The sequence below is a fragment of the Lissotriton helveticus genome, chromosome 7, assembly GCF_964261635.1.
Source record: "Lissotriton helveticus chromosome 7, aLisHel1.1, whole genome shotgun sequence".
NCBI lineage: Eukaryota > Metazoa > Chordata > Amphibia > Caudata > Salamandridae > Lissotriton > Lissotriton helveticus.
This window is the reverse complement of record NC_136068.1, coordinates 1,527,951,849-1,527,977,236: the sequence shown is the minus strand read 5'-3', so window position 1 is coordinate 1,527,977,236 and position 25,388 is coordinate 1,527,951,849. Positions and strand designations below refer to the sequence as shown.

Here is a 25,388-nt window from a genome sequence, read left to right as displayed (position 1 = left end):
CAAAGTCTTTGTAAATCTGGACCCAATTGTTTAAGTGGCAGGAGCCATTGAATTGGTGGTGTAAAAGTTATAAAACATCAGTAGCATTAACACTGTCATGGATAGGAAGAGGTCAAAGATGATTTGAGATGGCGCTGGAAGCCAAAAATTGTAACAGTGTAAATTTCCCTTGTGGTCGTTTGTCGATTTCCTCCCCTCCTCCCAAACAGGCCACACCGCTATTACCTGCACAGGCCGCTCCTGGCAGTGACTGTGTCAAAACTAGAATATTTTTTCTCGGTGTAATATGCTTAATTTTCACAATAGTGTGCATAATGCATCTGGCTGGAAACTGAAGTGAAAATTAGATGGTGTGTACAAAAGTCACAAAAGAAACCAGTAGGACACTCGTTCGAATGGCAAATGTCTTGTGTCAGCAGCACACAGCAATTACAGAGTTCCAGGATAAATTTTTTGCTTGAATCAGTTTTAGCAAGGAGAAAAATTATGGACAAAATACTAACCTTTTGAAAAATAATAAAAAAGTAAAAATAAGTGAATCCCTATATTTGATACTTATTCTCTATTAAGTTCACTAATAACAATTTCCCAAGGGAGTATCTACTGTGCACATTTTGCCAAATTCATCTCTACAAAGAATATATGCACACATTGACCTGCATCTGATGGAGAAGAGACGTGCCAGACGGTATACTTTTTAGACTTACCATCACCCAGGAACTGCAGGAGAGCCAGGTCGATGGGTCGCTTCCACTTAGAACCTTTCTGGAGTGCAATGCCATAGCCGGTAGTGGCAAAGACCTTTCCGCTGCCGATAGTGACCAGCTTACACCCTTCGTCTTTCCGCGCCATGTAGTTTAACACTGCAGCGTCATAGATGAAGGCATCCAGCTTCCTGCCAGAAACAAAGATAGAAATGGAAGGTTAACAGAAAGTTTTGACATTGCCTCCAACTGGTGTCACAATAGACACACTAAGGGAAAATCATGAGCAGCGATGGACGATGACTTGTTCTTTATCAGATCGCTTGTATGGTATTCTAATTCAAATAAATTGGTGAAATACACCTTTCATGCACGATCTTCCGAAATGTACCTGAGTGCCACTCTGGATATAGTATATGGGTGTTTGAAAATAATTTTAGAACAATAATACTATAATTTACAGATTTATAGGCAAGGTATTGATGCAACTATGTTGTCAAAAACTCATTACTATATCTAGTGATCACTAAGGGCCCAATTATGAGTATGGAGGTGTGTGAGCGGGACTGCCACGCAGCCGCCCTGCTCCCATACCGCCAAACCTGTGTGCACACCACCCGCCAGATTACGAATTTTACAGTCACTAGCGGTCGGTTCTTTGGCGGTGCCTATGGGCACCACAATGGAAACATCAAAGGCAGTCCCTGCATGGCATGGACTAGTACAGTCCATGCCGTGCAGGTACTGGGGTGCATGCACACAGAGGGGCACAACTTGTGGCCTCTTGCATGCACCTCATGGTCCAGAGGCGTTTCCTCACCGCCACAGTTTTCATGGAGTAGGAACCACCATGAAAACTGTGGCAGAGAGGAAACTTATAATATGCTTGGCGGGACTCTGGCAGTCCTGCCAAGAATATTGCAGCCTCAAGACAGTTGTAGGACGGGGCAACACAGGGAAATACTCTGCATGCTTTATCACACATTATTTACCCCGCATTTTTTGGGAATGCAAATGCTTTTACAACGCATGCCTTTACCACGCATTGTTTATATATATTCTTATATATATAAACAATGTATTTGTAGGGAGAGACCCCCCTAAACCCCTGAATTTACCTTAAATGCATGGTAAAAGAATATGCATTCTAAAAATATGTGTGGTAAAAAATGCACGGTTAAGGTGCAACATGGTAAAAACCACGCTGCAAAGGGTGTTTCCACCTCAATGCCGGCGCGCCACTGCCAGGAATCTCTGATCCCTGCCAGTTGCGGACATGCAATGGCAGTCCAACTGCCGAAGTTGTAATAAGGGGGTCGAACCACCATTGCAGTGGTGTCCACAAAGCCACAGAGGCTACGTCAGGCCATAGGACCGCAGTAGTTGTAATCAGGCGCTAAATGGCAGGGTGAGGGATAAATATGTGGCCAACGTTGATGAGATAAGAAACTGAACTGGGTCACAATATTACAACTACTGCTGCGACTACTACGACTATTACTATTACTACTGCTATTACTACTCCTACTTCTATTATTAATAGGGCCTCTACTAGTACTACTAATCTTACTGTTACTAAGTTACACCTCTCATTACATTACTATTAATACTGATTCTATTATTACTACTGATCTTATTGCTACTACTCCTATTACTAGTATTACTGCTTCTACTACTATTAATATTCCTACTGCTACTACTCGGATTAATATTGCTAACTTTTCTCTACTATTACAAGTAGTGGTAGTAGTTTATATTGTGGAACGTAGCTCGGTTGAACAGATAATTGTTAAAAGACTCAGACGACTTCTCAACATTTTTTAACCAGTATATTATTTTAGGCATTCAAGAAACTTGGAATTGTCTTAATACTCCTTGTAGAATTATTTTACCTTTGATAAATTGGCACAAGGGACGTGTATCAAAATGTCAGTCAAATACCCATTGAGTCTAATCACTGTCTGGCAGTTGAATTGCTAATTCAGATTTTAGATGAGTGAAGACAGTTTTCATTATCAATATGTACTTGTCACTTGCTATAATAGTGAATGAGACCACATCTATGCAGAGTTGTATTGTGTTACCCAGCAATTTCAATGTCAATCAACTTGAAGCTGGTCCAGACTCATAATTGAGAAATAAATGATGTCAACTTCAGGGGCAAGTTCCTTTGCCTCAGATGAAAACATGAACTGATCAATTGTTACTTCACATGGGGTTTCAATGCATTAAATTGCCATTTTAGCTCAGATAATCCTGCCCACCACATACATTTTTCATTTGTGTGTAACACAGTATTACACTATTCATTTGCTCATGGAACTAATTTTCATTTATTGAAACACTTCGATATTATTACATGCAATGAAAGTCATCCTTTATTGCAGTTGGTCAGTGTGTCCTATTTCAAGAAAATGAGGTAGAGCAAGCGTTCACCTGAGAAATAACGAATCAAAAGGTTATTAAATTGATTTCGGGGCTATTAATTAACTAGCACAACATCTGGGAAAGAGGTGATATTATCATATGTTTTGCTGCTACTGAGACTTTTATTAATAATGCTTTCCATAAAACAAAGTTTGGGGAAAACTAATCACGTTTTTGAAAAATTGACCTCAGGGCAATACCATCCAAAATAATATAATAATAAGTTTCTACGTTTTCTTGGTGAAAAATGTATTACTCATTCGTCAGTTGAAGACGTACTATCACAAACTATAAAATACAATTACCTGATAGCCTCCAAGCAGTTAAACAAAATTAAAAAAAGTCTTGTTTGACCAATAAATAAAAATGACAAGAATTACCATGGCGTCAATGCTTTAATATGTCAAACGGAACGATATGCAGAAATATTGGTGGCTAGTGGACTCAGACCTTGTTAAGTATGAGATCAGTTTTGATTGACATATTGCATCTCCTGCATGGCATGATTAAAGGAAATATTTGTATAGGACAGGTAAAGCCCATATTCATATGAGAATAACTAATTGATGAGATTAACAGTGCAATACATTGTTTTAGTGATAAAGGCATAATTTATCCAGAGATCCTGTTACAGATTTCCAACAAAATACTGTGCAAAAGATATTGTGGTTCACAAATATTGTGCATCTAAAATATTGTGATGTCCAAAATATAATGGATCAGAATTTATAAGGTAATATAACATAGCTTTTTACATAGATATTGTTTTTGTTTAACATAGTTGAGTGTAATATTGTTTTAATATAGCTGTATAGAACATTGTTTTTTAATTAGTTTGAAAAATATTAGTTATTTTAGTGTTATAAATGATTAGTATTAAAATAATTTTTGTTTTTAATTTGTTTTAATATAGTTTGTACGTTTCTATACAAATTGTTTTATATAATTAGAAACTGTTAATTTAGTATTGGGTTGATGAGTTTTTAGGGGATCAGCCTGGGAAGACTTGTAAATTGTAACTCTCTGTTCTTAATTCATACTTAAGTGTTTATGTGATGTAATGTTTTAACTAATTATGTAAATTATTTAATTGACTATTTGCTATTTTAATAATTGGTTGGTTTATGTAATTATTAAATATTGCTAATGAACGTTATTCTTATTATTTGCTTTGATTTTATTTGTAGTATTTACTAATTATTGTACTATTATTCATGTGTTGTCCTTATATTATTATTTATTCTTTAACTTAATTTTAACTCTTTGGTGGTGGCCAGGAAGTGTTTTATTTTAAAATATTAAATTGAAAAAATTGTATTTGTAATGTAAATGTTTATTATGAAATGTAATTTCATTACTTTCATATGTTATAAATATGTTATTCTTTTAAATATGTTTTATCTTTTTGGTCTCTATTTAAATGATTTATATATTACAAAAACGTAGGAGTGGGAATAGTAAATCTGACCTTGCCAACATTTTCCCGATTTTGAGGTGGTATTGGTTATTATGACCACTCCAAAGTCTAATACTTTCACTACTTTTGCTTACAATGGGGTGGGACAGTGCAGCTGACCCCTTCAAAAACCACCAGTTTCCCAATGCCTGGTCTGATTGGAGGGGGAATTGCAAATCTGACCCTTCTAAGGTCCAACACTTTTCCTGCTATTGTTCAAGTTGGAGTGGGGGTAGCGAAACGTACCTCAACAAGCCTAATTTTAGTTTGTTTGATATTTCTTTTTTTTATTGTGATATTTATTAGACACAAGACATGATACTTGAAACATTCCAAAAATTCCAGATAGTATGCATTTTGTACATGTCAAACGTCCCCTTTTTTATAATCATTTTCACCCCAACCCACCACCCAAAAAGAGGGAAGGTCTCAGAGAGAACGAAAGGAAAAGCAAAAAGAACATATATCAGCAGTAAAAGCACAACAAAACAGAAAGAAGAAGAAAAACAAGAAAAGGGACACCCCGTTAAAGCGTAGAAATATATCTGGAGACTAGAACTACCCACAATTCTCAGCAGACATCCACCTATTTAGCGGTTCCCAAATACGTTCTCCCTCCCTGCGAGCCCTAGGACACCTTTTTCCAGCGACCAACATTTCCCACTTACAAACATTAACCAATTTGGCCAGCCAAACATGTGCGTTCGGGGGGATGGAATTCAACCATATAGTGGCTATTGAGAGCCACAGGATTGCCATGGTTATAAAAAGAAATTTGCGTTCAGATTCAGAAAGATTCTGATCTGCTACACCCAACATTATAACCTGTGGTGTCAAGGGAACCCTTTGTATTAGCATTTGCGTTAGATATTGTTCAATCTGATTTAAACAGGGAGTCAAACAGGAACAAGATGCAAACATATGAATACTATCCACATCATGTTCTCCACACCTGGGGCAATCTACCCCAACTGTACCTCCCCATTGTAGAATACGGTGTGGGGTAATGTAGAGATTAAACCATGCCTTATAGCACTGGACCTGGAAGTTTGCTGAGATGGAAGCTGTTTGAATATAGCCTAAAGATTCCTCACAAACCCCCTGTCCAGCATTTAAACCATTCTGCCAGCGACTGAAATGGTTATCAAGATCATCCTTCCCAGTCTCGTTTATTATCTTATATATCTTAGAGATAGTTGTTTGCCCCATTTTAACAGTCTCAATAAGCGGAATTTGGGACCAGCTCGTCGTTTTCCTGGAAAAAAACCTCTAATCTATAAAAACTTAAAAAAATGCTTGTTATTGACTCCAAACTTTAGTTTTATACTATCAAATGTCAACAGGCCGGCAGGCGAGACTAGATCTCCAATTACCGACACTCCTCGTGAAACCCATTCTCTGAAATATGCATCGTGAAAAATATCAGGGAGAAGAGTATTCCGTACCAGAGGAGAGTAAATAAGGAGGCGTCCGATATTACACAGCTTCCGTATCCTGGACCAGACTTTAAAGGCCCCGATCAATACCTTAAACCTAACCCGTTTAAAATAAGCAAAATCGATATGTGTAAATAATAACCCTCCTGCCTCCTCTCCGAGGATTAAATGATAAATGGAGATATCCATAGATTCTGGATCTTGAAAATCTAAAAGTTCCACAATGTGCCTGACCGTAATTGCCCAATAATAAGTCTGAAAATGTTGATATTTCTATAGTTGTTTTAATATATATGCTTGTTTTATCTTAATTTTAATGCAAATATTTGAATTCTGTTAATAATCTTTGTTAATTTGTTTTTATGCTGTTATTGTATACATATCTATTATTTGTATATCTAGTGTTTGATATTATATTAGTTTTTAACAGTTTTATTGTTTATGTTTAAATAATTGTATGTTTTTAAATAGTATCCTTATTATTCTTTTGCAATTATTTTAAATGATATATTTTAAGTTTGTATGTTATACATTTTTTAAATATATTTATATGTATATTATTCAAATGCAATATTTTTAAAGTTACTATAAATTATAAAATTAAAAGAGTGTGTATTAGTGATCATTCAGTATACTTACCCATTTTTAAATCAATACTGTGGTCTTCTATATCTGTTACCAATATTTATGACTTTACATACAAAGTATATAAAGTTGATATTTGAGTTCTCAATATTTTTGGTGATATTTTTGTCAATGTTTTTCATCAGTCAACCCCTGTTACTAATTGGGTTCCTATGGATGTTTTAAATCAAGAGTTGATAAGTTGGGCAAAGATACTTTCTCCATTGCATGATAATATAATGGAGCATAGTGTTATCCAGCCATAAAGGAGGGGGTCTATTAGCCAACCAACATATAAAAAAGGACCAATTAGCAACTCCAAAACTTCCCAAATAGGAGCTGTAAGAAATTGGGTTATTAGTCGTGCAGGATGCAAGTCCTGCACAAGCAATAGGTCCACAATTGTCTCCATACTGTGAATTAAGCACCCCATTGTATCACTTTCCTCTTTCAGAGTAGCAAAGTAGAGCAGTCCAGGTGATGTGGGCTAGCAATCCCAATTGGTTGGCATGCATCAACAACACTCACTAAATCATTGTCCAGTCAGTGATTTTTCTTTGAAAAAGGAAAGTATGTTTATTACACACATAACCAAATAGCGCGCATTAATTTACAAATATATTTGCATTAGGCACCCTAGTGGGTCATGACCCCCAAAATCACCAGAAATCAAAACAATACAAGATGCAACATCACAGTATAAAGGGATATCATTTGGAATGAAGCAGGCCTATTGGCTTTGTCAAGGTGTCACCACATTTGAATATAAGGCAAGCATATTGGCTTTGTCATGGGGTCATCACATTATGAACAAGTTACTTACCTTATTTAACGCCTTATCTTGTAGAGACTCTATCTAGCCACAGATTCCTTACCTTAGAATTATCCTCAGGCTTCAGAATGGATCCGGGATTTTGTGAGGTACACCGGTATGTGCATTTTTTGGATTCATGTGGCGTAATCAGCGTCTTTCACGCAGGAAATTACGCGTGCGATTTCTAAATAGGCATCACCACATGGTGCTGACATCAGTTCTTTTATTTCCACACCAGTCAGCGCAGATCCAGAGAAGAGCTACTCCCAGTCACTTGTTGACTGACCTTTTTTCAACATTTTGTCGAAGAATTTTTGAGCCAATGTCTCCAACTGTGGCAGGGATGTCTGCAAGGAAGGCTGGTTTTTATGCCCTGTAGAGCCTGTCACCGACAAGTTTCAGTGACGGACCCACACCTCGTCTGCCTCTGGTGCGTCGAGTGTGACACGACAACAAGACCTACGCCGATTGTCATGCCAAGAACACTAAGGCATCTAGGGAGTGCTTCCTCAAGCTCCTTGACAGTCAACGTGCAACGCCGGGACGGTCTAGATCTCGATCGAGAGAACATTCCCAGGATCGGTAGCAGAGCCACTCTAAGCACTTGTTGTCGCACTCGAAGTTGTCTGGGTGTTCGGTTAAGTCTTGCAAGGAAAACAAGAACAAGGAGTAGAAGAGGTCTTTGACTTCACCCCCGTCCATCAAGTCATCCAACAAGATGAGACAGCGTCGACATTTGAGGCCTGACTTCACAGCTGAGTCTGTACCTGGGCTGTCTCCGTGCCTCCCAGATTTCCCAGGAGCTGAAGCCATCCGCCCAAGCCTAAGAATTTTATGAGGCCAAGCACCTCATATTTGGGCAGCCCGTCTTCGGTGGCATGCCTTTGGGTACCATGGGTTCAGGAGGGGCCCCTACTGGTGTTCCATTTGAAGGTTCCACCCCCCCGGTGCCAGTCGGGTCCCTTGGATCCATGGACAGATCCGACGCCAGCTGAGCAATCTCACCAGTCTGGCACTGTAGTCAGAGAACACCGCATGATTTTTGGGCTGATACCCCCACTTAGTTGGCAGGGTGCTGCCTATGGTTTCGGAGGAGGCGCAAACCATACTTACCCAAGCTATAACTGATGGATGGGACGCAGCTAAGTTCGCCATACACTGTGGGATAGATACCATGGACTTACTAGGCAGAGCGGTTTCACCATCAGTGGCCCTTAGGTGCCATGTGTGGTTGAGAATCTCTGGCTTTTAAGGGGCCTTGCTCATGGACATGTCCTTGGATGGCCCCCGTCTCTTCAGGTACAAGGCGGCCTCAGGGGGCCTTGCTCATGGACATGTCCTTTGATGGCTCCTGTCTCTTTGGAAACAAGACAGCCTCAGTGCTAGAGTGCTTCAAGGACAGGTCTTTGGGATTTTCCATGGCCCCTCGCCAACCCCAGTCCACCTTTCGCTTCTTTTGTGGCCATGGAAGGGGCATCCAGCTAAGTCTCTACACGACCAGCCACCGCGCATTCAAGCTTCAAGGCCCCTGTGTGGCCTGGGATGCAGAACCCACAGACCTTGTGAGCGAAGTAGCCAGTGGTCAATTCAGTCCACCACCCCCTGCAGTTGCAGCTTCAAAGCTTCTGACCATCATAGGCATCCAGTGGGATGCAGGATACGCCATCACCTGCCCCACCCTACTGGAGGTCAATAATATCTGACTGCTGGGTTCTCCAGATTATCCAAAGCGGTTGTTTCCTCTCTATACATGATTACATCTGCAACTATCATGACACCTACTGGCTACAGGCTGATGGAGGACAATATTTCCTTACTCTTCCAGGAAGTGGAGGTGCTCTTTGCCAGCGGAGCCATAGAGCGATGCTGGCATCAGAAACAAGTCATGGTTCCCATTCCTGTTACTTTCTAGTTGCCAAGTAGGACGGAGGCCTTCATCCTATCCTAGACTTGCACCCAAGTCCTGTCTGCCCTGGACCTAGGAGACTAGATGATAGCATTGGACATGCAGGACGCATTCTTACACATCCCCATCCTGCCTGCCCACAAACATTACCTGTCGTTCACAGTTGGCATGAGCACTTTCCGTTCACTGTGCTCCCCTTTAGCCTTATTAGCACCTCTCAGGTGTTAACCAATGTAATGGTGCTGGTTGCAGCTCATCTACAGAGATCAGGGATGCCAGTCTTCCCCTAGCTCAAGGACTGGCTGTTGAAGGTGGGCTCATCCCAGCCAGTCCTCTCCCACCTCCAGACTACAGTGGAGGTGGGCACTGGTGCACGTATACATGTGCGTGTTTTCTTGTGTAACTGGTGCTCTTCACCTTAGCTGCATCACAGCAGCCTTATCTTAAAGAACAGACACTGGCAGTAAGCACACTCAGTCTAATTACAATGTAATTACTGTGAGTGAGACTCAGGTAGTGCGATTCACCTACAGTAAAGGTAAAAAAAACAGGTGATCAAAAGAGAAAAACCTGACGGACTAAATGGGAGGAACCCATTTGGAATAAAATCCCTGCTAGACTAGAGGGGAATAGCTGTGCAATACTATATGGGGAAAAGTTGCAGCTTGGCTACAGGCAAACAAGCTTTGACACTTTACATGGCTAACCACAATAATTTGACTCTGTCACTATTAGGGTTTTCAGTGTAATTCAACCATTCCTTTTGTATGCTATATCAATTATAGTGTAGCATTTATCCGTGATAAAACATTGTGACATTTATGGAATACATTTAGAGCATGATGGATAGATAACACCAAGTTGAACATTATTATCAAATTACTCTGGAACGCCTTCGTAAAAGTTACATTATCAAGTAGATGAAGATTCACCCCTCCAATAATGGCAAAAGGAGGTTTGAAACAGGCTCCTCTTTAATCTTCTTTCTAAATGTCTACATAAGATTCCCTTCATGCTGTATATCCAAGGTTGGGTGGCCTGAAAATGACTAGCTCACCTTGCCCCAGTGAACTGAATTTAGTCCAACCCAACTTCAAAGACTACTGGAGGGCCTGGAAACGTTTAATCTGGCCAATTCTGTTACACTCTACATCGAAAAAACAAAATTATAGTCTTTACAAGAAAGAAGTTTGGGTTCACTTGAACTAACAATAGTATTAAGATAAGTCAAGCTTCCACGTATCCATATCTAGGTGCTATTTTTTATTCCAACATGAATTGGGAAGCACATCAGTAGTGAACCATTCAACAACATGCCTTAGTGTGACCTTCTGCCTTCAGAAATATTTAACCCATTATAGTGGATGATCTGTGGGGCTGCCTTAAGTGTGCTTAAGCTCAAACTTAAACCAATTTTGCCAAATTATACAAAGTCTGATTGTCTAGGTGGCATACTGAGCGTGTTTTGTGGCATTTTTTTATATTAAGGACAGAATGACTAAGGTTGACACATTAAAAATAAATCTTTTGTACACGAGGGCCAATCCCTGTTTCATATATGTGTAGCATTATGAATTGTTTTAATTATTTATTTACTTGTTTACATAGTAAATATGTCATTGAATTGATGTAATTATTTTACAACTACTATTATTGCTGCTACTACTACTACTACTATATCAACACTTCTAATACTGCTATTAGTACCATTGTTAATTCAAAAGTAATATAATTTCTACTTCTACTAAAACTACTACTGCTGAAACTACTACTACTATTACCACTATTATTATCAGTACGACTACTGATGATATCGTTACCATGACTAATACTACGACTGTGACTAATAATGCTAACCTGTCGTTCATACAGAGTGAAATGTAATAGATTTACAGATTTAAAGCAAAAAACACTAAGGTGTTATTATTAGTTTCTCCTACATCAACGGTATTCACATTGTCAACTTTAGAGTAATTCAAGGCTTAATTATCCCTACTCTGGTCTAACATGGAGTTTGCAGATTGTCCAAACATTGGCAGAAGAGTACTAATACTTTGACCTACCCAGGTAATGCACAAATATTCTTTTCATAGACAGATGTGTCCTTACCCGGTCTTCAGGTTCTGCAAGGCGTCTTCCACATGCCTCTGGTTGTACTTTATCATGTAGGAATGCATGTCTGGGTAGTTACTGCGAATATTCTTCTCTGTGCTGCCATTCGGGACGGTTCCAAACTTCAGTGGTGGGTACTGCTCATGTGGCCTCTGAAACTGGAGTTCAACAGAATGACAAGAGTAAGTGAATGAGATGCATCCTACAGAATCGGCAAAAATACTACAACCTATTCAACTAAATACTCAAAGGCACAGATGGCATCGACATAAGAGAACTACAGCCATAGCATTAACGATTCAGTCTCCGCTGTTAATGTTATTGCACAGACCATTGGCAAAACACTACTTATTTTAATTTTATTTCAGAATTGTTTCTGCAGACATGGATATTTACATACACCTCATTATCATAGTGAATGGAAATATTTGCGATCTATACATCCTTCCTCTCATGCGGTTTACTACAAATCTGTTGTTTTTGCATCATACTGTATGTTAGAAATACATTCCACCCAAAACCAACATGCATATGGGGGTATAGGATCATGCGTACATGTTTCTGTCACCATAGTCCTTCACTTTCCATAGTTCTGTATTGCTGTCACTTGAGTCCTTCTTTACGTTCACTTATTCTGTGTTTCGGTCACATGAGCCCTTATTTCATTTCTATGATCAATGTCCTAGTGTTTAGCACAATAATAATACAGCACCGTCGCCATATCATCAACAAAGAGGCCCTCTTCCAGTACCAGTACAGCCCAGACTAGCCATTAACTGATCATTATGTTGGCAAAAACTAACATGAACTCCCTGCAAATGAGAATGCATATCTATTGATATATGCTAGAGCAAGGATTTGCTGAACACAAAGAACACATGTATTACTTCTGCGAAATAATATTCAATATTTACCATACTTGATAATTATCTGAGCTCCTGTAACATTGAATGAATTCCAATCAGGGTTATAATCAGCACCAATGTTTTTGTATTTGTTACAATAATTGTGGTGGCATACAGGGCAATTGCGTTATTGTTCTTTGTGAATACGCTTAAACTGTCGTACATTCCTATCATTTCAGTAAGACTGCGCGTTTCGGCAAAATAAGCGTTAAAAATATAAGAGACTAAGTATGTGCATATCATCAGAATATGTTGACCTTAGTCTGGGTTTGCTCACATTGCACCATCTGGACCTCTAACCTAAAAAGGCACCGAATGGCAGGTGCAAACCCAGAACATGACACCCCTGATTCCTCAGGGAAATCATCATGAACACAGACCATGACCCTTTTGCTAGTAACTCAGGCATGCCCAAAGGGAGAAACAAGAAATACTCAAATTGGCATTTCAAACATTTATTGAAGCAATAAGGTTCTTGTTCTAACTACTTGTGCTACAATGATTAACAGCAGAAAACAAAACAGAGTAACCAGTATTACGAGTATGGTAAAGAAAATAAACAGTTCAACCATTGTGCTGTTACATTGATTATATGAATACATATAATTAAATCTATGCTCATACCTAGCACTTCTTATCCTTATATGCTTAGAGTGCTCCCCATTTACCTGAGGGAATGTGTCATCTGGGAGCCTGTCTTAGTGTAGAGCAGGTTGCCGTGCTTCTCAGGATGGGAACAGTATTCAGCTGGGCTGGAATCCCGGCATGGGGCATCCTCAACAGTCCCACTGAAATGCTCCTCTACCTTAACAAAGGCTGGGTCAGATTCTTATAATACACTTCACCCATTCTCTCTATGCTGGAGTTCTAGTCTGGCTGTGATTGTTTATTCTACCCTTGCAGAGCTTTTACTGAAAGGACAACAATAAGCAACAACATTTTGCGTAGTAAACTTAGTCCTGGAACAGAATGTTCGAGGGCATGATAATATGACTACGAAGTAGTGCAGGTGTAAGCAAATTTATTTCTGAGAACATTATCTCACACAGGTGCGCAAGTAAATGTGTGACAAAGTCATAGTTTAAAAAAGATGTCAACTTTAAACGTTGTGAGAAGTTGGCCTGATGTATGATGTCTCCAATTCTGGGGGCACCTTATATCAGTCCAAACAATCCCTTATGGTGGTGGTTGTAAGTCAACCTTAAAGACAAGCTATCCTAGAGGTAGCATGGACTAAGCAGCCTAAAGGCTTAACTACAGAGGACATGTGAAGCCAGCTGTTTTAACATATGCAATCCTGTAATATCAAATGAAAGGACACCACACAAGTTATATATTATAAAAATATATGTATTTCGGGGCAGATTTATGAAGGCCTTGCGCCGCCGGTGCGTCACTTTATTTGACGCAACGGCGGCGCAAACAATGCGCCCTATTTACAACGTGACGCATCTAGGAGATGCGTCACGTTGTAAAGCCCTGCGCAATAGGAGGCGTTCCTGCGCAGGGGGTGCGTTCCTGCGCAGGAACGCCTCCTAAAAGTGGCTACGTGAAATCTATGAGATTTCACTCAGTCACTTTCAGGACAATGCTGCGCCAAAACCCTGCGCCTGCTTGAAGCAGGCGTAGGTCTTGACACAGCATTGTGGAGATGGGGCACCCCCGAGCCTTGCTGGAGCTGCGTCGCGCTTGCGACGCAGCTCCAGCAATGCGCCACCTTTACGGCACAGATGCGTCACGCATCTGTGCCATTTTTGCCCCATGGTGCGCCGCATTGTAAATGCGGCGTACCATGGGTGGCGGAGCAGCGGCGCAGGATGACTGGCGCATCCCTGGGGATGCGCCAGTCATCATAAATCTGCCCCTTATTCTCAGAATAATCCCCACTACTCTTTATGAGTAAAGAAGCACAAGCGTTTAAACAAAAGCACAGTATAACATATACAAGTTGCACAATTATGGATGAGGCCGTGGCCACTCAAACCATATATCAAAAAAGTGGTATAAGTATCACTAATCGATCAGTGGTAAGGCCTAGGGCCTTGGGAATCGCTGGGACTACACTTGACTAACAGCAGTTAGGACGGGAGTAGCCCGCGGGATTCGGGTGCAGCGCTAAAAGCACACGCATGCACCAATGCAAAGTCAATGGTGCGTAAAAGTTATCAAATTACAGTTTTAAGAGTCTTCCGACTGGACTAGAGGACAAAACTTTAGACTTAGACACTAGAGATGTAAACCACTACAGGAGCACCGGCGTTCAAGAGTTACCTCACCCACAGGAAGCAGGTGCACAGGTGCAAAGATGTGTCGGGTTTCGTCACGAAGATCTATGGTGCCGGGAGATGCAGATGCTGCAGGCGTCCAGAAGAGAAGTGTCTGGTGTGATCCAAGGGTGGATCGAAAATGTAGAGTACCTGAAAGCAGAGGTGACAGAGTCTGGGTCACTAGCCAGTGACCAGGAAGGAACCAGGAAGGAACCAGGCAATGTTGGGCGCAATCAGGTGCTTGTCGTGAAGCTTGTCTCCGCTGCCACGTGGTCTCTGGGGCACCGAGGATGTCCTAGAGTAAATCACAAGCTGTCCCATGAAGGCTCTTGCTGTTGGCGGTGTCGGCTTCCAGATTGGAGTCAACAGGCCTTGGCAAATGCAACCCATGCAGGATTCACAGATCGCTTCTTACTTGGACCAGTAAGGTCTGAGTGGGTGCTCCTTTTCAGGGGAGCGAGGGCCAGTCTGGAGCAACCAGACTAGCAGAGCAAATTCAAAGGTTCGTCGGTACTGGGGCCACTAGCCAATGGGCAATCGACCGGACCAATGCGTCAAGCAGGAAAATGCAAAAGGGCCCCACGCAGCACTCGATGAGTGTGGAGGGGTGAGCTTCGGAGCAAAAGCTGCTTGGGGCTGGAGCTTCTCAAACTCCAATGCACAGCTTCGAGGGAGCCTCGGATGCTGCACGGTCAGCGCTTCGTAGTTTTTCCAAGATGGCCAGCCCCACGCTTCAGGTCACCTCCACGGGTCTCAGCTGTTAGAAGGCAGGCACGCTGGGTCTTGTTGATCTCTGTTGCTCGAGAGCTGGCGGGAACTGCAGCAAAGCAAACGTTGAGGTGCTGGATGGTGCCTGTTTGCACAGGGTGGTCACTCCTTCACCACAAGGGAGATTCTTCAGTCTTCCATGTCGAGTCGGATGTCGAAGGGTCCAGAGTTTCGTTTCATAAGTTTCAGTCAGGATAATCCGATGTGCATCTGCACAGCTCCTACCTTTATTCCAAATCAAGGAGCTGGATTACCTGCTAGGTCCCTCCTGTCGTTGGGATCCAGGAAGGGGGTGGTTACACCCCTTTCCCTTTGTCCAGTTTCACGCCTGGACTGGGGCTGGAGTGCCCCAGAACCGGTTTGACTTGATTTTGCCTGGGACACCTTGTGCGCCCCAGGCAGTGTCTAGTTTCTTTCAACCCTCCCTGCTCCAATCCACTATCTTCTGTCTGGGGTGGTGTAGCACCTCCCTGTGACAGGAAACCCTTTGTCCAGGCCTCCCCTGCCAAGTTTTGGTCAGCAGCAGGAGGTCAGACTTGTGTCGGGGCAGCAGCATCCATTTTGTGATGCTGAGGCTCTGGTTAGGATTAACCGCGTTTTAAGTAAAGTAACATGTCTTCTCCCTCTAGAAGGGTGGAATGCTACTCCCGTCACCAGAACTGGCGAGGGGGTAGTATTCCAAAGTGTATGACACCAAACACGACATGTTTTGATAAAGCCAAACCAAAGTTAGCATTAACCGCGAGGATTATAATGCACTTAAGAGTATATGGTATGGCAGTATCACTGGAACAGCAGTAAGGAAATGGTTCCGAACACTGCAGACAGGCTCAGCTCATGCTAGAGCACCATCTGACATAAAACCAAGCACTCTGCCTCCAGGGTTGTAAAGGCCTGCCATAGGAGTGACTTATAGGTGTATATGCGTCCAGATATAGGTTTAGACATAGGTATACTATATCTAAGCAAGGGGTGATTACACGACCTTGCCCCAGCTGAGTGATCAGCCAGTTGTGTCAGTTTGGATGGCCAGCCAGGGGTGGCAAAAGATATGCTGCAACTCCTGGTAGGCCTTGGATGCACCTATGCCCTGGGCACCTATAGTGCACTGTACAGGGGCTGATAAGGTGACCCAATCCAATTTAGTTATGCACCTAGGGTACATGGAGTCCATTTTAAAGAGAGAGCAGATAGCCTGGGGCCCTGAATAGCAGGGTCCCAGGCCAACTAAGTCAAAAACCAGCTAAACACAAGTCAAAAAATCTGGGGTAACCATAGACAGGTATCCACCTTCCTACAAACGTGAACATGTAAAATGGAGCTGTTCGGTGCCCGAGGCCTATGTATCCTCACAACACTCACACTGTGGCTGTTAGGCCACTAAAAGCTTCATAAAATATGTGCAAAAAGCTACATTTAAATTAATCATTAAACCTAAAAGTCTTAAAAGTATTGCATTCTTCAATAGTAAAAGCAGAAAGAAAGCTAAAATGCATTTTAAAAGTCACTGTAAAAAGCACATAAAAGGCGGCATATAAATGTATTTTTGAAGTTTAAAAGCATTGCTGAATAAAAAAAAATCTTTTTTTCTTGACACTGCCTAATTGTTTACATTTTCCGAGAAGCAGATAAAACAACGTTGTTGTTCCCTGCTGCCGCAGACAATGTTTCTGTTGGCACCCTTCTCACAAGCTCAAATGAATAAACATAGCTGGATCTACTCCACTCAACAGCTGCTGAAGGTGTGACAGCCAGTAGTGCATCCGCAGATTAAGAGTCAGGATCTCAAAATCCAGGAGCCGGGGCATCCTGGGAAGGGCCATAATTTGTATTTTGTAGTAATAGCAATCGCACAGGGCAACTTTGCAGGTGAATTCTCAATGGACCCAACAGCAGTTCTATGTCCGTAGATTGGACAGGTTTCATTCCAAGGCATATATCCTAGCACACTCGAAAGTGCACAGCAGATAGAGGAATACAGGCTGTATGCAATGTAAACAGATAGGCCGAAAGCACAAGAATCAGTTGCCATTAACGTCTTGAAGCAAGGGTGCATCAAAACATTGCATTATTCATTCTCGACACAGTAGCACATGTGGCAGTGCTCTCTCCATTTGGCCGTGTGACGGAACATCCATCGCAGAATCACAAAAATAAAAACAATTTCCTAACAATCAGAAACAGTAGTGGTATGCCTCCAAATATTCCCCAAAACATGGAGGGTATGAAGGAAGAAATCACTCCGAAGACAGCCTGGAAGGTACTAACAAACCCAGACCCAATCACTTAAAAAAGTGTTCTACACCCTTAGTATTTGAGACATTAAAATGTGGTGCACAAGGTCTCTGAAGTGCTGTTAGAGGTTAGGGTGCAGTAGTGACTGGATTTCAGAAGAAGACCTTACAATTTGAAGATCAGAAGTCTCCCTTGAAGATGTTAAGGAAACTTCCTTCTGAAACAATAATGCTGTCTGCCTAAACTATCAAAGTTCACAATTGAGATTGAAATTTACGGCCAAAATGTCACTTCACTATGTTGATGGGCAGGTGGGAAAAGCAAAGCACATTTGTACAACAGAACACAACCTGAGAACCCGTCATCATGTTCGGACTTCTGGTTTCATCCCACAGCAACCTTGGTCAATCAACATCAAACAACTCCCATTTGAAAATAATCTAAATGCCGGAAGAATTACAGCAGCTAGGGAACCTTTCAGATAACAGGACAAGTTAGCCGTGGACCCATTGCATGCTCCGTGAAATATGACCTCCCTATAAACTAAAGAATGGCCTAAAGTGTCCTCGCAGTCTGTGCCATGAAGATAAACATCAGTATCTCCATTTCTACACCTCTACAATGAAAGGTTGGACCCATTGTTCATGTACAAATTTCTCCCCTTGCGATACATATCTGCTGACTTGTTGAAAGCAGTTCTTAAAGTGGAATGTTGAAATTGGCAGCGATATAAACCCATTGAAAATCCAATCGGCTGATAGTGTTTCAGCCACTGTGAATGGTAATTTCTATAGATGTTCTATGTTTAACATTGTATAAGTTGTGTCCTTCCTTGCCAAGGTTTTCTGTCCTTTTGTCAAATTATGTGGCAGAATTAATTGTGTGTCAATTAAATGCCTCCAGGGCAATCAACCATTGGGCAGCATTTGTAAAGTCCTGCTTAGTAGCATGATCGACCTAAGCTGCGTTTGTCCATGTTGTAAAAGAGACATGTCACCTGTATGATGTCAATAGCAGATGTTACAATGTTACTTAGAGAATAAATCCTAGTGGTTAATGTAGTCATACTATTGTCAACTACTGCTAGAGCTTTTCTAAACTTGTTTTGTCAATTTCACGTATCTGCTCAGCAACTTCCTGCTTTGTACACTCTCCACACTTTATTGTATATTGCATACAAAAAGCGCTTTTGACGTGGCTTTCTAGGACCTAGCAAGAAATCTTGTAAATTCATGCCATCAGAAAGGAGAGACAAGTGTTCTTTCACCTCACCTAATGTGGAATGCTATAGCCATTCTAGGCATAATTTTTCCAATGCTATATGTTGTTACTGTAGACCGGGATCCTAGGCAGTAGGCACAGTTGGTGGAAGCTGATTAGAGGATCGACACACACACACACACACAATGTACTTGTGTTGGCCAAGGCCACAAGCAAACATAAGTTATTTTATTTATATACTCGGGCCGCGCTCAGCTCTAGGACTGCAAAGTGTATACTATGTATTGTAGAGGCTGGTTGGCTGTCTACATCCCTCTAATCTTTTAGTGACAAAGTACGCACATATATACATCAGTCTTTTCGGCACACATAAAGTCCTTTGGCCTCTGGCTTGGGGCAGGATTCGGGGGAAGATAGTAACACTTTCCTCTGAATGTCTGTTATGGCCTAGTTTCGCCTACTTGTCACTCAGGATCTGGCTGCCATGGAGTGATTGTTGCTTCTCGGTGGTCCTCTGACGGTAGAGCGGATGTAAAGCTATTATCCGGGTCTGGGCTTTCATGTTCCACACTGCTGCCTCTTAGAGGGGTGACAGGTGAGGTGTTATTCACTTCCCAGCCAGCTTCAACCTCGGGTCCATGCTCCCAGAGGCCACAAGCGCTATCCACCATAGTGCCATCGATTTTGCACACTTCTGGCTCATAAGGGGTCCTGAATTACCACCCATGGTGGCATTCCTTCATGACGGCTTTCGCACCAATCTGAAGGGTTGGTTCTCTTGCCCTTCGATGCTGACTTGCTTTGTTGTTTGTTGTCTGTCTCCTCTGGGTTGCATCAACATCAAGCTCAGCCAGTTGCCACCCTGGACCTACCCAATGATGTCCCGGGGAGAGGGCTTTTGAACAGCTAGGCCGCTGGGTTGCAGTAAATCGTGCTTTGAGGAGTCTACTGATAAGCTCATAGGAACTGGTGAAGGAAGCCCTCCGGGTCTTCTCTTTGGTTGACTACAATGCAAAGGGCCCTGTGGAGAGTTCACATGAATCTCTGCACCTCAAAATTTGCTTGCGGCCACTGAGGGGTGATTCTTCAAGGATGGATTGCCAGTCTTGCCATGTAGTCTTGGAACTCTTGGCCATGGAATGGGGGTCTGTTAGCCGACGTTCCCTCTTCTGGAAGCCCCAAAAGCATGAAGGTCTTCTCCAGTACCGGTCAGACATGTAAGAATGCTGTGGAAGGCAATAGCTCTACCACCGGGAATTTTGAGTAGGAGTTAACCATCACCAGTTTGGTGTGCCCATGAGGGAAGCTACCAAAGTCTATGCTTATTTTTGACCAATGAGAAAGGCTGGGTTCCTCCGTCAGTACTGGTCCAGGTGGTTGGCCTCCACTCGTTATTGTACATGGATGGCATTGCCGTATCTTCTCATCCACAATGGAATCCATCCCTGGAAACCAGATCATGCATCCTAGCCAAGCATTGGTCTTGGAGGTTCCTTGATGCTCTGCACCCGCAAGATCAGTCATCCGGCCCAACAGACATCTGGATACAACAATTTGTTGGCCTCCCAGCAGTAATCCTTCTCAGCTCTCACTTAGTTCATTCCTCTCTGGCCACAGTTGTTGTCGAGTGTTTTGCTCCTCTGGCATTAGCACCCTAGTTCCATCTAGAAAGTGCTGCCACTGTTGCTGGGTTAAGGCCTCCTTTGCTTTTATTATGCCTTCTTGGAAGCATGGGAAACAGTTGTCCTGTTTGCTGTACACTGACGATGTGGTAATCTTTGACCAAACAGAGATTGGATTGCAAAGGAAGTTATATGCCTTTAATGAATACTGCTTGGCCAAATGTCTGACTGTAAACATGGACAAAACTAAAATCCTATATTTTGGGAAGAAATCTCAGAACTTTAATTGGTATCTGGGTTCTACCAAGCTAGAAATAGTGAACGAATATAGATCCCTCGGTATCTGGTTCGAAAAGTCTTTAAAATGGGACATTCACCTGGTTGCCCAGAATGCCAAAGCCCATACATCAGGATGTGGGCTAAGGAAATGTAACCAAATCTATGGGGATATGTCACATAGACTTTAATTGAATGCCTATAAGGCAAAGATACCCACACAAGTGCAGTATGGGGCCGAGGTCTTGTATTTGAGTGGGAAGAACAACTGGGGCATTGAGGAAGGGAAATGTCTAAAACCATTGATGTCACTGCCTGGCTCATCTATGATCCAGGCAATCCGAGTAGAACTAGGAGTGACAGCATGGAACATACAGGTACAAGTGGCCCTTTTAAGATTTTGGAAAAGATTGGAATCTGAGGAAGTAACAAAAGTGTCACAATGGTGCAAAGAGGAGATTCTGCATAGCGACTTAAATTGGGCCAAGATGATTAGAATGAAACTGGGCACGACATGTAAAAACCTAAAAGTAAAATTTGACCAGGCGACATTGTCGGTTGAAGCTTCAAATGGGGAGCTTAGAACAGCAGGGAGAGAAGTATCGATGCAAAATGACATGATATACCTGGGAAAGAAAGTATCAGTCCACTATATGATGAATAGTTGGGAGAATGACATGTGGTACCCCTATCTGGACACACTACCAAATGCTGGATTAAGAACAGAAGTGCTCAGGTGGAGAATAGGGGTCAACCATTGGGTATCTCAAGGAAATAGAAAAGCAGACATGGTACAACCCGATGGTAAATGTCGCTGTGGACTAGGTTTACAACAACATGTATATTGGAGGGTCTCAGACACAAACTACGCTCAGTTATACCCCAAAATAAAACTAGGACAACCTCAAACTAAGTGTATCTGTCAAGGGTCATCCCTACAATGGTCATGGAAGGATGCTCATCAGTCACCACACGGAACCGCCCTTCATCATTTGGGATTCCATCAAGACCATCCCAAAGATGGCCACTCAACTACCACGGTCGGGGTCCAGATGTTGAAAAGGAGCTCCACCGCCGGTCAGTAAGGTCCATCTATGGTCTTGCTACTCATGTTCTGAAGATTGTAAAAAAGTGGTGGGACTGATGTTGCAGTGCTCAAAAGAGTGTGAAACAACTAAGGAAGTAATATTGAAAAAAGTGATAATAAAACAGGATGGAGGGGTTACTTATGACTTTATTCTGGTGTTACCCGACCTCCTGGTGTTAAAAAGTAGTCAGTGACAGTCACAAATTATAGACTGTCTGAATGTTCTAGGTGGTCGACATGTTTCAGCAATTTCGCGACAGGTTCGTCATTGCTTTCTTCAGGACCAATCAACTGATAGCTACTGCAATTAGTGATGTGAGAAAACAAATATGTGCTCAAATCAAAATCAGATACAGAGATCACCTGATTTCACTAGGTGTTCATCTCCCTCTTTTCAAGTTCTGCTAGAAAAAGGAAAGGGAAAAGTATAAAGATTGAACCCAGGGTGTATCTTTGAGATAAAACAGCGCATTACAGTATAATCATAATTATGAATAATAGCTGGTATCCTAAATGTATACACATATCACTACACATTTAGTGCTCTTATGTTATCATCGGGCCTATATCTATGATTACCAATGAAAACAAGCATTTGCAATGCAATAGGTCTCGCATTAGGAAAGTTTGAGCTATTGGTATTGTAAATGACACATTTTTTATTTATGTGTTGGTTTTGAAAATAGCGAAATTAATAGCTTTGTCATTTACAAAGACAATACTTTTAACTTTCGCAAATGTGACACCTATAGCATTTGTAATGCAATATGTGTTGTATTTACGTGACTTAGATGTATTGATATTACGAATAACCACTGATTTTAATTTTTTCAATTAATAAAAGTTATTGTAATTTATAATGGCAATAGATTAAACTTTTGTAAAAAACTTTTGTGAAGATTATGTTCAGTGTATTTTATTGTGACAAAAATCCAAGAACAGAAGTGAAATATTAACATCTTTATGTGATATTTGTAATAAAGCTTGAAACATTGAGAGAACATATTTGAACCAGTTGTTGTTGAATGGTTGCACAGATGCTGTGGTGGCGCTGAGTGATGTGGTGGCGACGAGTGATGCTGTGGCGTTCAGTGATGCTGTGGTAGCGCATAGTGATGTTGTGGTGCCCCTGAGTGATGCTGTGGTGATGTGATAGAGTGTAATTATGTGGCATGTAACTAAGTGGCACTGAGTGGTATTTGGAGTGTATGTTGCATTGAGTGCAGTGTAATTATGTGGCATGTAATTATGTGGCACTGAGTGGTATTTGGAGTGTATGTTGCGTTGAGCGCAGTGTAAATATGTAGCATATACTTATGTGGTACTGAGTGGTATTTGGAGTGTATGTTGCATTGAGTGCAGTGTAATTATGTGGCACTGAGTGGTATTTGGAGTGTATGTTGCATTGAGCGCAGTGTAATTATGTAGCATATAATTATGAGGCACTGAGTGCTATTGTTTGGAGTGTATGTAATTATGTAGCATATAATTATGTGGCACTGAGTGGTATTGTGTGGAGTGTGTGTTGCATTCAGTAGAGTGTAATTATGTGCCGTGTAATTATGTGGCACTGAGTTGTTTTTGGAGTGTATGTTACATTGAGTGCAGTGTAATTATGTGGTGTGTAACTATGTGGCACTGAGTGGTATTTGGAGTGTATGCTGCATTGAGAGCAGTGTAATTATGTGGCATGTAACTATGTGGCATGCAACTATGTGGCACTGAGTGGTATTTGGAGTGTATGTTGAATTGAATGCAGTGTAACTATGTGGCACTGAGTGGTATTTGGAGTGTATGTTTCATTGAGTGCAGTGTAAATATGAGGCGTGTAACTATGTGACACTGAGTGTTATTTGGAGTGTATGTTGCATGGAGTGCAGTGTAAATATGTGCCGTGTAATTATGTGGCACTGAGTGGTATTTGGAGTGTATGTCGCGTTGAGCGCAGTGTAATTATGTGGCGTGTAATTATGTGACACTGAGTGGTATTTGGAGTGTATGTTGCATTGAGTGCAGTGTAATTATGTGGCACGGAGTGGTATTTGGAGTGTATGTTGCGTTGAGCGCAGTGTAAATATGTAGCATATAATTATGTGGCACTGAGTGGTATTTGGAGTGTATGTTGCGTTGAGCGCAGTGTAATTATGTGACGTATATTTATGTGGCGTGTAATTATGTGGCACTGAGTGGTATTTGGAGAGTATATTGCGATGAGCGCAGTGTAATTTTGTAGCATATAATTATTTGGCATTGAGTGGTATTGTGTGGAGTGTATGTTGTATTCAGTAGAGTGTAATTGTGTGGCGTGTAATTATGTGGCACTGAGTGGTATTGTTTGGAGTGTATGTTGCATTGAGTGCAGTGTAATTATGTAGCATATAATTATGTGGCACTGAGTGGTATTTGGAGTGTGTTGCATTGAGTGCAGTGTAATTATGTAGTGTGTAATTATCTGGCACTGAGTGGTATTTGGAGTGTATGTCGCGTTGAGCGCAGTGTAATTATGTGGCGTGTAATTATGTGGCACTGAGTGGTATTTGGAGTGTATGTTGTACTGAGAGCAGTGTAATTATGTGGAGTGTAATTATGTGGCACTGAGTGGTATTTGGAGTGTATGTTGCATTGAGCGCAGTGTAATTATGTGGCGTGTAATTATGTGGCGTGTAATTATGTGGCATGTAATTATGTGGCGTGTAATTATGTGGCACTGAGTGGTATTTGGAGTGCATGTTGCTTTGAGTGCAGTGTAATTATGTGGCTTGTAATTATGTGGCACTGAGTGGTATTTGGAATGTATGTTGCATTGAGTGCAGTGTAATTATGTGGCGGGTAATTATGTGGCACTGAGTGGTATTTGGAGTGTATGTTGCATTGAGTGCAGTGAAATTATGTGGTGTGTAATTATGTGGCACTGAGTGGTATTTGGAGTGTATGTTGCATTGAGTGCAGAGTAATTATGGGTGTGTAACTATGTGGCACTGAGTGGTATTTGGAGCGTATGTTGCATTGAGTGCAGTGTAATTATATGGCGTGTAATTATGTGGCACTGGGTGGTATTTGAGTGTATGTTGCGTTGAGCACAGTGTAAATATGTAGCATATAATTATGTGGAACTGAGTGGTATCGTGTGGAGTGTGTGTTGCATTCGGTAGAGTGTAATTATGTGGTGTGTAATTATGTGGTACTGAGTGGTATTTGGAGTGTATGTTGTATTGAGTGCAGTGTAATTATGTGGCGTGTAACTATGTGGCACTGAGTGGTATTTGGAGGGTATGTTGCGCTGAACATTTTGCACTTTAACAGAAAGAATGATTCCCATGCAAAATGTAACTTAAGACCTGCCTGTATCTGAAAAAGTGAATTTGACCTGGTGAAATGTAATCCGGTGCTCTTGTAAAAGTGATCTACTGCACCAATGTGCATGGGGGCACGTAGGGAGGTATAGCAGAAGGGGAGAAGACAGCCTGCACACATAGTCTTGTAGAGTGCTTGCAAAAAAGCAACAAGAATAAGTAAACAAATGCTGTA

General features: G+C 41.6%; 1 protein-coding gene across 1 annotated transcript in view; it reads right to left on the bottom strand.

The window, feature by feature from the left end:
• Nucleotides 1-25,388, bottom strand: part of GRIN2D (glutamate ionotropic receptor NMDA type subunit 2D) — a 1,103,075-nt gene that overhangs the window by 226,728 nt on the left and 850,959 nt on the right. The window contains exons 9-10 of the mRNA XM_078654973.1: nt 11,477-11,637; nt 708-895 (exon numbers count right to left, since the gene is read on the bottom strand). Coding sequence (XP_078511099.1) covers nt 708-895; nt 11,477-11,637 — 349 coding nt within the window. The remainder of the gene's footprint in view (nt 1-707; nt 896-11,476; nt 11,638-25,388) is intronic.